At 38.4% G+C, this 13,760-nt stretch overlaps 1 protein-coding gene across 1 annotated transcript in view; it reads left to right on the forward strand.

The window, feature by feature from the left end:
- The first annotated feature begins 739 nt into the window (after positions 1-739).
- Positions 740-13,760, forward strand: part of LOC139203944 (citron Rho-interacting kinase) — a 39,449-nt gene continuing 26,428 nt past the window's right edge. Inside the window, exons 1-11 of the mRNA XM_070833863.1 lie at positions 740-748; positions 2,001-2,144; positions 2,307-2,426; positions 7,704-7,874; positions 8,083-8,136; positions 8,298-8,351; positions 8,874-9,014; positions 11,477-11,602; positions 12,340-12,435; positions 12,673-12,789; positions 13,390-13,499. Of these exons, the coding sequence (XP_070689964.1) occupies positions 740-748; positions 2,001-2,144; positions 2,307-2,426; positions 7,704-7,874; positions 8,083-8,136; positions 8,298-8,351; positions 8,874-9,014; positions 11,477-11,602; positions 12,340-12,435; positions 12,673-12,789; positions 13,390-13,499 (1,142 nt within the window). The remainder of the gene's footprint in view (positions 749-2,000; positions 2,145-2,306; positions 2,427-7,703; positions 7,875-8,082; positions 8,137-8,297; positions 8,352-8,873; positions 9,015-11,476; positions 11,603-12,339; positions 12,436-12,672; positions 12,790-13,389; positions 13,500-13,760) is intronic.

Consider the following 13,760-nt stretch of genomic DNA (forward strand, 5'->3'; position numbering starts at 1 on the left):
TCATTCTTCTGCCTGTCTCTTGATCACAAAAGCTGCCAAATATAACCAGTGGTGGTAAAAGAGGCTGTTGTGAGAACACGAGCAGGCTATTTATAGTGTCTGTTAAGCTAGAACATGAGCATGTATTTGGTCAGCACAGAATGGTTCTCCTGTGGTAAATACCTTAACTATGAACAGCAGACTTTACCTGCTAGTTATCTGTATAACCCTGTTACAGTTACATGTTAATGTTACAGTAATGTGTGTTTACTTTCAGTGCTTGATTTTGCTGTTCTCGCTATTAGAGCCAATTACAATTACCAAATTACAATAAGGTTTTGAAATGTAATTAATTGCTTGATTAGCTATTTATTGTGACACTGAATATATCTCGTTTTGATTGCAATGATCACAACTGTGGCCAGGGGCTTGGTATCCCTAGTTTACTTGTTTGACAGGAAAATCATTTAGAAACACGATTCCTATAATCTCAGAACTATTTCAGATGACAGACTGCCATCTATATAGCATGCTTATAAAAGTGTTTTACATAAGAGCATTGAGTCAGCCCTTCAGATTTCGAGAGAGGCTGTGCATAAAGAGTGTCATGTTTGTCTCCCTATTCTCTGTCTCCCATCCTCTCTTCATGCTCTCCTCTCCTACAGATTATTGACTACATCCATCAACTCTTTAGATAACACCGCCTGCTTTGGAAAAAACGCATAAAAAAACACACACAACAGCCAGAATTGCCGGACACATGTCACAGGTATTACTCTTCACATGGTAAGGGTTTGTTTCCAGAACAGAAGGAGCTAAATCAGCCATCTGTTTGTCACTTTTCCTTTACAGTGTGGCTGAGTTGGTGTTTGTGTATATATACAGTATGTGTGTGTGTTAAACATTATTTGTGAACCACAGATTTGACCTGTTATGGAGAGCATGCATCTTGTTATGGTTTTTACCTCTTATGGAGAGCATGCATCTTTCCACCCACGACAAACAAACAACATCATTCTTTTCTCTTTTTAAGTTTACCTTTTAACCAAATAAATGCACGTTATTATATTATATCATTGATAAAAAAGAAAACATTATCCACTTTGTTTAATAATGTCACATTAATATGTTTTGCTACGTCAACAAGCTGTACAATTTGATTTTACAGTTAGATGTATGTATGTTAAATTCCAACATTATATATGGGCTATTACCTGTACTTTATGTTGTACTTGCAACTAAATACTAAATGTAAAATGTAGCATGTGGTTTAAAAATTTTCTCCCAGGAGCGTGCGGGGAATACTCCCTACATTTAGGGAAATCTAGACATGACAACAACAGCTGAACCACTTCACCACCTCCATTAAGGCATGAATCTAAACTGTATAAGCGCAAACTTTGCTGACTTTGCTGCTTACTTGCAAGATTTATAGGTATGGGATTTATGGGTTCTTATAATCCATCATTAACCTAAAGGATGTTCTAAAGAAGGTTTGTCTCTTAAATTTGTTGAAAATGGGGAATCCTTTTAAAAAGTGTCTAGTGATTCTTTGCTGTAAGGTTGGATTCCAGTGCAATGTTGACCCATTGCTTTTACTGGCTCCAGACCCACGCTGTGGCGCCTTGTTGTTGTGAGCATGTGTCTGCCTTCTGACTGTGTGCTAGTGCTACCATACACTAAGTGCTGTGACTGTGTATCTGTGACTGTGCTGCAAGCCCTGTTTTTTCTCTGATCTCCATAGCTCCTTAGGCCAAGTAATGCTGTAATGGCACATCTAATAGTATCATCATTCGCTACCAATGACAGTCAAATCCAGCCTTGCACACTTACACACACATGGACGTTACACATTTACAGAAATGTTAATATTGTAGAAGATGGTATGCTTTAACACAGCTACACTCTCAAGGGATTTATCTAAAAAATGGATCTACTCACATCCAAGGTTCCCAGACATACAATAAATGATGCTAAATTGTCAGAGAAAAGCTAGATCCATGCTATGTTGTTGTTTTTAGGTTGAGCAGGAAATCTCACTCGTCCAGAGGAAAATGTCTGACCTTGAGTCAGTCTTGCAGCAGAAGGATATAGAGCTGAAGGCCTCAGAGACCCAGAGGACCATCCTGGAGCAGGACCTGGCAACCTACATCACAGAATGCAGTGTGAGTAGCCCTGTAGTTACTACAGTGGACACCACCTTGACACTCTCAGTTGTTCCAGATATGTGTGCGTGCGTTTGTCTGTGCATATGCATAGTTGGTTTCAACAAAAACCTGACATGAGAATCTTTGATTTGAATGAACATATGTATGTCTCGGTTTCAGAGTCTAAAGCGTAGCTTGGAACAGGCTCGAATGGAGGTGTCACAGGAGGATGATAAAGCACTGCAGCTGCTCCATGACATCCGGGAGCAGAGCAACAAGCTGCAAGAGATCAAAGAGCAGGTACACACTAAGAAGTCAAGGTATAGGAGTGAGCACAGTACCTTCGAACATTGGTACAATTTTGTACCTTGGTGTCTGTCTAAAGAACATTTTTGCACCCCTAGTGACAAAAATGTACCTTAATGTCCTGGCACAAATGTGCCCATTGGAAAGGTACAGAATTGGTACTTAATGAGACATAGCTTGAGCGACATGTCATTTTGTACCTCTATAAGGCAAAAAATGTACATTTGCACTTCTTTGCATTTCCAATCTGAGCTGACATTGGGCGACAGGCGGACTGGCAGTTAATTATTGAGCTGACGATAGAGACAGACAACCATTCACCAGTCACCAGTTAACCTGCATGTCTGTGGACTGTGGGAGGAAGCTGGAATACCTGGAGAGCAAACTTTCTCCACTGAGAAAGGCCCCAGCTGGCCAAGATGTTTGAACCAGGAACCTGCTTGCTGTGAGGCATTGGTGCTAACAATCACTCTGTGGCCCAGTTTTACAATTATTATAATCTAAAGAACTAACAGTTAATTTCCACCTTTTAATAAAATCAATACGTCAAACCAAAACAAAATAATTTTAATTTCATGTAAGGTTTATTAGTTTATTTGCAATAAAAATCAATACACAGAACTACAGATTGTATTGCAAACTTGTCAGAATTAGTTTGCTATACAATCTCTTGTTCTCTGTTTAAAGCATTAAGACTGTATCAAAGGCTGCTGGGTCAGCTCAGTGTGAATCCCTCTGGAATTAGGAATACTATTAATGGAGAAAGAGACTGGAGCTTTACTGTACAACCAGCTCTTCATTACTGAAACCTAATGTGATTAGTGCGTGCCGTGTATGAGTGTTTTTCTGCATGTGTGTCAGCACCATATGACCAAGTGTTGCCAACTGGGAGAATTTAGCTGTTACAACACTGACAGTTCGGGACAATAGATAGACATGAAAAGCATGAAAAACCATCCTTCTGGCGTGGTGCTCGTTTTTTTTTTTTTTTGTCTAAAGAGGTAATACAAAAGCAACCTGTTTTCTCAGCCTACACTAGTGCTGGTTACCAAGCACTGAATACATTGTGCAATGGTTGCTATGGTGATGAGAGCTATATACCTACAAGTGCAGAGAGCACTGATGCAGTGGGCAGACTGTCGTGATGAGGTGCTGGGGCCTTAGCTCATGCCGCTTGAGAAGCAGAATTTTTGACAATCACTTGATATACCACCCTAAAATTAGTGATAGTGTATGTTAGAGGAACACGCTGTCCTGAACTGAGCTTCTTATTGTCTCCTGTCTTCATAAATCCACCTGGTGAGACAGACAATCTTACCTTTTCATAGTAGAAAATACAATTTACCAACATCGTGTAATCCTAACTCAGAAGAGAAGAGGTCTGAAGTAGTCCGGGCTGAACCCCCCTTGCTCTTTCCTTTCAGAGTCCGGTGCCAATATGGACACTGCGACGGGTTTAGCTTCCTGTAATTCCTTCTGTTGGCACTGACCATTAAAAGATTCCCTCCTAATGTGCTTCCAGTGTAAGTGATGTTGGACAGAATAAAGTCCTCATTTTTAGATTTAAATCTATTCAAATCTCTTAAGATTTTTAAGAAAACTTAAAAAAGAAAGAGTTGCAAGAAAAGCAACATTGCTATGCTGATGTTAATTTGATCATGTACAGCTGAGTTTTCATTCAACCAGATATTTTTGTTTATCGCTTCACAGAGCATGACTATAGATGTAATAGAGTTCTAGTTTGATATTTGTGATGTGCATTGCTACCGAAGCAAACGTTGGATTTCCCAACTCAGTCTGTGTCTTAAAATAAATCTCGCCCAAATAGGGGTCAAGATTTGTTTGCCAGTGAGCCGTCTTTATGCAGAAGTTAAAGTGAAACGCACTCCCATCATTCCAGGAGGTGTGAGTAAAAGTTCATGTTGGTCAACAGCTGTAACATTAATCTGAATAATTATAATTGGATGTGTAGATATCAAGCAAGGTAACACTTGTGCCCTCAGGTAATATCGTACGTCCTTGTTCAGTGTTGCTTTTTATAGATATTTATATTCTTTCATTAAGCCACTACCTATACTGCTTGTCCTTAACCTCTTACGACCCGAGCTCTTGTTTGATATGCATTTTTTATTTCTCCTTGCTATTTGGGCTTATTGGACCCTGATAAGTATAAAACCTAAGCATCATCTTTTTACATGGTGTAGTTTTAGAGAAAAATTATGTCCACATATGTGGACAATCGGTCTTAATTTCCAGAAAACACAATAAAGTCACCTTTGTGCAAAACTCTTTATTTCCACCCTGAACATAGCAGTTTTTTTTCCCTGACTGCTTTTGAATGTATTTATAACACATACAAAACATATTTTGAACATGTTTTGAAAATCACGGTGCAAAAAACAATATGAAATATCAACAAATTTGCCCACATACATGTCCATACGGCCCCAGCTAAGCAGAATTAACTACTATGGTAATATAACCCAAGATGTGATGTCCACGCATGTGTACGCCAGGTCTTTAGAGGTTAAGGGTCGCAGCGAGCCAATGCTGCAACACCATGCTGCTCTTTATTTATATTTATGTATATATTTTTTTGCCTACATCTATATTCACAATAGTTTATGTTTACTGTTTTTTGTCCAGCTGTGTTGTCTGTGTGTCTATTGTCAAATTCCTTGTACTGTATTTGCACACATACTTGGACAATAAAGCTGATTCTGATTCTGATATATGGTTACACACAAAATTATTCAACCCCCATTGCAAATTAGGTCTGTTGGCCAAATTTACAAACTTTCAGCTGTGTTCAATGAACAACTCAAACAAGAACAACTGAACAAATAACTCAACGCAGCTAATATTACAGTTGGTTTCTCCAACTTTCTCCAATATGACACTTTTAATGACTACTGCTGTCTCAAAATTATTCAACCCCTTCTTGACAGGCATCTTTAGCAGAGCACCCATTTGCTGTTATGACCCGCTGCAAACGTGATGCATAGCCAGACACCAGGTTCTGAGCTGTTCATTGAACACAGCTGAAAGTTTGTAAATTTTGCCAACAGGCCTAATTTGCAATAGGGGTTGGATAATTTTGAGTGCAATTATAAGTGATGCAGCTTATAAGAAACTTTCTTAAAGCAAACCTGTTATAGAAAAATTATGATTAAAACAAAAAGGATCTTCAAATTTATGAGGACAGTTTGCTGCTCATACATATTAACTGGCTCAGCTAAAGCAGCTAAATCCAGCATTTCATCTTGAAAAGCATCTGTCTCCCACGCTCTGTCATATGACTGCAGTGTTTATCGTTTCCATACAGAAGCCATGCAGTGTTGGAACAACAAACAGTAGAGATTGGGGATTGATACATTTTCAGAGAAAAGCAATCTGTGCCAAAGGCAGAAAGACCTGAAAGCATATGCAAAGAGATAATTTCACCAGAGACATGGGGACATGCTCAAAGACTGAGGCAAAGTGGCATGTCATAGGCAAAATATCAGCACCCGTATGATGCTTGTAGAAATTATGGAAATAAAGAAACAATTCTTCTTGTATTGCAGTATAGAGCTAGTTAGTCTCAGTAAATGTAATATGAGTTTAATTTGATATTTTTATTTCATTGTAACATAACCATGTTTGGCTGCATAGCTTACATAGCTGTTTTTTTGTTTTTGGAAAGGCTAATCTATTTAGGTGCTCAGTACTGACTTTGGTACAATCAATCAATCAATCTTTATTTATATAGCGCCAATTCATTCATTCACAGCGCTATCTCTAGATGCTTTCCATAAAGTCATAGTGGTCAGACCAAACTCTTTAATTAAGAGAGAGAGACCCAACGATTCAGGAATTGAAAATTAAGGATTCAAGAATCCCCACATGAGCAGCATCAGATATTATATTAGGACACAGTGGCAAGAAAAGGTTGAGGTTGAATCAGAGCCCGTTGATGGCAAGAGGTGATGAATTTTGTCTCTAATAGTTAGAATTTTTCATTAAGAAGCTTGTGAAGTCGTTGCTGCTGAGCTCTAAAGGAATACAAGGATTAATGGAGTTCTGGCTCTTTGTCAGTATGGCTAACTTGCTGAACAGAAATCTACAGCCACATGTGTACCACTATGACCGTCGTGTCTAGTTGTGGTTATGGCTGATGACTCTAGTATGTTTGCTTTACATTTGACTTTACAATTCAGTGCTCCATATGCCTTTACTTGTTTTATCTCTTAATATACCATTCATTCATCATTAGTCATTATTTTTCTGAAGAATTACTGAATTTTGAAAATGACTTTTTAACTTGAGAGTTCATGACCCTTCAGGAAATGTTCTTTGATGGGAGCTCTCAACTTGCCATAAGATTATGCACACAATTGCTTTTTTATTGTGCATGGCCATGTCAGCAGTGGTTTCCCTTACCCACAGTGATCAGTCCTCATACATATGGAAGGCCTCCATGGGCCGTCTGGTTCGGGGTGTTACATGTTACATGTTCCACTAAACTATTTATTTAGCATTGTTCTCACCATGTCTGATGTCAACTTAGCTTGCGTGTCCTTGGATGCCACTTTTTATTAGCCTGACAGACAGGCAAATGTTCCCTATAAGCTGAGGAGGAGGTTGAAATTAGATCTGTTAGGCTGTGACTAATTACTATTAGACAGGCATGTGCATTAAGTGACTCTGGCTGATCTTTTTTTTCTCTCTGTATTCCTTTCTCTCTTCATTGAGTTATTGTACCATCAATGAGGCTAATCTTGCCTCCGTGGTTTAAATGTCCTCCTATTACTGCCAAACAATTTGAAATACAATGTTTTTTATATAAGCCTTTTAATTGCCTTAACTATGTAGAACCATCTTAATCCTCAGTCCGTACCAACTCTAAATAAATCTTTTATGAATGAGTTTGCAGTGATGCAGCTCCTTTCTAACAGGCACAGGTCGGACAACATTAGGGCTGATTAAAAGCTTTTACTTTTAAGGCATATAGTAATTGCTTTTTCCAAAAAGGACACCCTTAATGGCTGCTAAACAAACATAGTCATGTTAATTGGATAAAGTGCTCATAAATAATCTGAATTTCTGAAAGACTGTCTCCCATTACAGGTACTTTTTGGCTGAGGTACATGCTCTACTAAGTGGAATGTTTTCTTATTTTTGTCATATTGGAAATTTACTTTCTTAATTCTATTGCTTCTTTTGTGTGTGAAGGACTATTGCTCCTCTCCCTGTTCCCCTTATGTTGGGGTTTCTTTGGTCATTTTACAGGAATATCATGCTCAGCTCGAGGAGATGCGAGTTTCCATCAGACAGCTGGAGGAGGACCTGTCTGCTGCCCGTCGCCGTAGCGATCTGTATGAGGCTGAGCTGAAAGAGTCTCGGCAGACCACTGAGGAACTGAAGAGGAAGGCTGGCGAGTACCAGCATAGGATGCAGAAGGTCTACACTGCAACTAAAGTTAATGATCATGAAAGTTACATAGGAAAGAGACTGTGCATGTTCTGTATTGGAGTAGGGCTCAGAATCTAAGTGTAACTCAATGTAACAATATCATAGAATCATATTTAGCTTGTAGTCATCATAAAGTCTCAACGTTGCTGCCATGACCATCCTGGAAGAGATCTCAGGGTTTCATTTATGTTCACAGGCCAAAGAGCAAGGAAAAGCAGAGACAGAGGACCTGATCACCAAGTTGGAGAAGGTAGTGTATGAAGCTTATTTAATTGTAAGATTCTTTGATTGGTAAGAATGGGAAACATATATATAGATAAGGACACCAACAAGTTCAAGTGACTTTAAAAAAGATGATTAGCTCAAATATCACTCTTTAAATCCATACTGATTAATGATTTTTCTTTTTAGACCAATGCTGAGCAGCAGACAAAGATCCAGGATCTTCAAGAGAAGCTAGCCAAGGTAGAGTAATTTTGCTGGGTAGGTTAATGAATTATTTATATGAGCTTGCACTTCCAAATGCAAGAGCTGTAACAGCATTTTGCACTTTCAGATGAACGTATAAACCCCTTATTTACCCTCAGTGACCTCCTTTTTCTCTGTCTCTGTCTGTCTTTTATACTGCAGTCTACAGTCTGATTTGGCCTATGGCCTGAGCAAATTAAGCAGTCCTTTAGAATCTGAATTACTGCTTAATAATGAGCAATCAAGCAGTTTTGCCTAATTTTCTTTTCCTTGAAATGAATATTTAAAAGTATGCTGATATTCAAGATTGACTGAGCCCGTTGGGATTGATCTAGTTCTGACTCAGTGCGAACTAGTGTATCACCAGGGAAGGACTTTCTATATTAAAATGATTCAGTGTAGTTTGTTTAAGGACTTCAGATTAGAAAGATTAGACACGGCTAATGTACGGACTTTCTATTACATTTAAATGTGTATAATAACATGCACAAACACACTTTTTGATTGATATTTTTTTAGTCATTAAAAGCCAGTGCTGAGGCTACAGACCTCCTTCAGAGTATGAGAGTGGTCAAAGATCGAATGGAGCGAGATCTGGAGCGGCTACAGAACAAGGAAGACTCCAGTGACAGCCTGCGTAGACGCCTCCGTGAGACTGAGGTTCATACACACCTCTTTTATCACACACATGCACACACATGTGCATGTTCTCTTGAAATCAATATAAAAAATGACACAGTTGATTGTAGTTTATAAAGCAAATCCTTGCATGATTTTTGTATTTTCTAGTTTGTGAAGTTACCTCGCTGTCCCGTTTTGTCAATCAATCAATCACTCTTTATTTATATAGTGCCAATTCATAACAGTGTTATCTGTGGTCTTGAACAGAAAGGCAGTTATTGTTATCAGTCTGCATGTGAGATTTCACCAATAGATTCTCCAGTGGCTCAGTACTCCTGTTTTCGCCATAATCTTGACACTGTACAGAGTTTTCTTGTGTGTAATTCACTGGGTAGATTGTGAATGCCCTAATATCTAAATTTAAGAGTTGTTCGCTTAATGTAAGAGTAACATGCCTTATTTGTAAGAAACAAGAAAATCTTGCTTTGGGAGCTGAGATATCTGTATCAGTTGTTCAACTGACAAGGAAGTTAAATTGAACTTGAAATTGAAATTTGGCAAATCTAAGGTCTCTCTTCCATATGAAAGAACTTAACCGACTATTTAAATCTTTTAGGATCCTTTTGGAGAACAATATATGAATCATTTGAATGAGATAAAACAATTTTGGTAACACATTCCATTTTTTCAGGGCCATTCATCCTACTGAAGAAATAGGGAGTGAATGCCAACGCTTTAAATCTTCGATTCTATTTTACCAAATAACTGGACAAAATTGGCTTTGTACAGCTGATTAAATGACAGGATAACAAAGATATCTAAATACACAAAAACTTAGGGAGAACAATTGAAAGGAAAGAATGGCATAGTATCAGACATGGTTGCAAGGCAACAGGTTGATCATCTTAATGAAAGCTGAAACTGATGTCTCAGGTTCAGATGAAAATACAAGCACATCATCAGCATACAGTCTTATTTTATGACAGACGACTCCAATCTGTAAGTCATGCAGCACTAGCACTAGTTTTGCAGCCACCTAGAATTGTCGGGTGGGCCCTGACAGATCCGTCCTGGATCCACACAGGACACCTCCTGCATATTTTGGCTGAAATTAAATCCCTCTCAATAGGAAAGGTACAGTTGGACTTTCAGCAGTGTTCAATAAACAATTCAAACAAAAGCAACTGAAATAGCTCAATAGCTAAATTATGCATATATAGCATATTGTGCTGAATTTGGAGAGCTATTTCAGCAATGAAGAAAGCTGAGCTGGGGCTGGGACAGAGCCATGGTGAGAAAAGAGCTTTTGACGTAAGGATGTTGGGGGTCATCTGCCAAGCACTGACAAAATGGCGGTGATAAGTCATCACCATTTTGGTAGGACCCAACAAGCAACAGGAAAACCTTTCATTATCATCAACAATGTCTCATAAGCATCTGTCGGATCCCTTAAATGTCAAATGCAGAATTGCATGGCGTCCTAGCACAATCAGTTTTAGTAAAATTTCATGAATTATGTATAACTTAATTACATATACAGTATTCTTTGGTTCTGAGAGAGATTCGAGTTGAGATCTTCTCAAACCACACTTCACATTTAAGCACTACACATGTTAATTTGTAATTAACACAGGTTAGTTTGGACAGGAGAGTCAGAGGAAAGAAAATACTCATGTGGTCAAATATAAAAGCTCCAAAGACCTCTCACATCATCACACATGAATACAAATGAGTTCTTTGAAATCATTATGAGGAACTTTTAATAATGAGTTATAAACATTGTAGAGGAGCATCACCAACAAGCCAAATGGGTTAGGCAGCTAACGTACATCATCAATTCTTCCTTCAAGTGGAAATCTTTTTTACATCAATATCTCTTTTATTGAGGGTTTGCATAACAAAAGTGCAGCGCTGTTCGGTCATTATAGAGAATTGTTGGACGAGCATGAGTATATCGTAACAGTGACTGGAGCCAATGTTGACATGAGCTATATATGATATTATTATATATGATATTTATCTGCCACACCAAGAACAAATGTATTTCAAAAAGGACCACATGCTTTCTGGAATTTTCCTTTTGAATAATGAAGTTAGCATCTGATTTTTTGAAGTTTTAAGCAGGACATGATTTCCGCCAACCACTTAAGCAGGTTTTCTTGCTGAGCCAGAAGAGAAACAAAAGATACATTATTGTCTTTTATCCCTGTGGAAAAAGGGCATTTGTCATTCTGTTATTCATTTCTTTTCTGTGCTATAACATCCACATAACAAAAAACACAATTTCAGACTATAGATCTTATAAATCCACTAAACTAGAAGAAATATTCTGTTATAGTTGACTGTGTGTGTGTGTGTGTGTGTGTGTGTGTGTGTGTGTGTGTGTGTGTGTGTGTGTGTGTGTGTGTGTGTGTGTGTGTGTGTGTGTGTGTGTGTGTGTGTGTGTGTGTGTGTGTGTGTGTGTGTGTGTGTGTGTGTGTGTGTGTGTGTGTGTTTTGCAGGATGGTAGGAAGACTCTCGAGAACCAGGTGAAAAGGCTGGAGATTGTCGAGCGCCGGGAGACTAAACTGAAGGATGAGATCCAGAGCAAGGCCCAGCAGATTCAGCAGATGGCAGATAAAATTCTTGTAAACGCACCTTTCACCATTTGTGTGTAGCTAAAATAATCAGAGAGGCTGTGGGATAAACATAGCTTATTGTTATCATTGCAGAGGAAGTGCTATCTTACACAATATTTGTGAAAAACCTCATGCTTAGCATTAACTATCTTTTACGCATGAACTGGATATAAAAGGTTATTTCTGTATACACAGTATATAATTATACAAATGATTATTCTCATTAATTCATAGAGTTTTATCACATCACTTAATCCCCTGCATGCCCTGGGTCTACATCAACATGATTAGACGTCCATTTAGCCAGAGTAAGTGAACAGTAACATTTAATAAGTAATAATAATTAGTGTGTTCTATTTAGATTTGCCAGTGTCAAGGCTTTAGTGTCTATATTAGTTCCATCTGTGCTTTTTAAGAGAAACAGTTCACTAAAGAACGCTCCTAAGACAGGGAGTCAAGTTGGCCTTATTGATACGGATGACAGTGTGTCTCATGCTTACTTATAGCTGGAGACTAGTCTTAGAATGTATTTTATGAAACTGTATGACTGGTTCTATGCACACATTTCTTACTGGCTAAACCATAATCAAATCCCCTTACAATTGAGCAATATAACATCTCACTATACCCACTCTCATCACTTGTCTCACACAGGTAATGTTCCTTGAGATAAAATGCTTTGTAGATTAAAAAAGTAGTCTGCTTTAAGCCTTGCAGCACATAAACATATTTGTATTTTTGTGTAGGAGCTAGAGGAGAATCTGCGAGAGACCCAAGCTACAGGCCAGCGGTTGGAGACTCATCTGAAGCAGAAAGAGAAGCTCTATGAAGACAAGATAAAGGTTGAATTTCAGAACACATTAAAACTCACACATATGCAGACTCTTTGGTGCTACATAAAACAACTGGCAAGTATATCCTGATATACAGGAAGTGCCCTATGCTTTATTTGGTAGTCATAATTTAGCTGGTTGAGCTGTAGGTGTGTCTGGGAGATCTACAGTATGTCAACTTCACATTCTCTGTCCTGTTAAGTGATATCCTGGTTATGGTTCTGTGGGCTGCCTGGCATTGAGCAGGTGTTGGAGGCCCAGATGAAGGCGGACATGGCTGATAAGGAGATGCTGGAGTCCAGTCAGAGCAAATATGAGGAGGAGGTGCGGGAGAAGTGCAGCATCATCAGTGAACAGAAGGCGGTAAGAACTGACCAGCTTGGCAGAGACACTATTTCAGGCGTATTTAACATAACAGTCATCACACTGACATAGATTTCTTGTAGGTTATTGTAGAGCGCAAAATAATGAGCTTCAATTTCATCCCAATTAAAACCAATGAATCATAACTAAAAACACAAATTACAAAAACAGCAATCATTCAATATGGTGCAGAAATTGAAGCCTAATAACTCTTACAGTGGCAGGTAACGGTTAAAACCTGACCCCCCCCCCTCCCCCAGACTCACTATATATGGTCTGAGAAGGTATGGGAAATCAACCTTACTCTTTGAAACTCAAAAATATGATACTTAAAAGCTGGAGCCCTGCCCTGTAGTGAAGTGATCAGAATCCTTTCCACACATTCTGAATCAGGCATGCATCTTTATTTCCCAACTCATCTCTTTGTGCACATACACATACCTACTCCACGTTATACTACATTCTACATTAACACAAGAAGAAAAAAAACCAGCAGTAAAAACTGTGAATATGATTGTATAAGTTGTTGAAATTGAAATAAGAATGTTTATGAAATTAAAATTGAAAAAATAGATTATACTGTCCATAATTTCTCTTCAGACTATAAATGCTATGGACTCTAAGATGAAGAGCCTGGAGCAGAGAATTTCTGAGCTGTCTGAGGCCAACAAAATGGCAGCCAACAGCAGTATCTTCACCCAGAAAAACATGTAAGTACTAATACACAAAACATTGTAATTCCATTTTGGCAGTAAAAATTAGAGGCATTAGAAAACCTTCCATGTTTCTCTAGACCTACATTTATGAAATACTCCAAATACTTCAAGGGAAAGCTGCGGCCCTTTGTTGATTATACAGGGTGCGAGAAGAGAAGGCAAGAGTTTGCTTAAAAAAGAAGCGGCCAGTGCTAAATAACACCTGGAAGTTATCTTAGTTTTATCTTCGGAGTGTATGCACATTGCCTCCTATTG

The sequence above is a fragment of the Pempheris klunzingeri genome, chromosome 7 (assembly GCF_042242105.1).
Source record: "Pempheris klunzingeri isolate RE-2024b chromosome 7, fPemKlu1.hap1, whole genome shotgun sequence".
NCBI classification, from domain to species: domain Eukaryota; kingdom Metazoa; phylum Chordata; class Actinopteri; order Acropomatiformes; family Pempheridae; genus Pempheris; species Pempheris klunzingeri.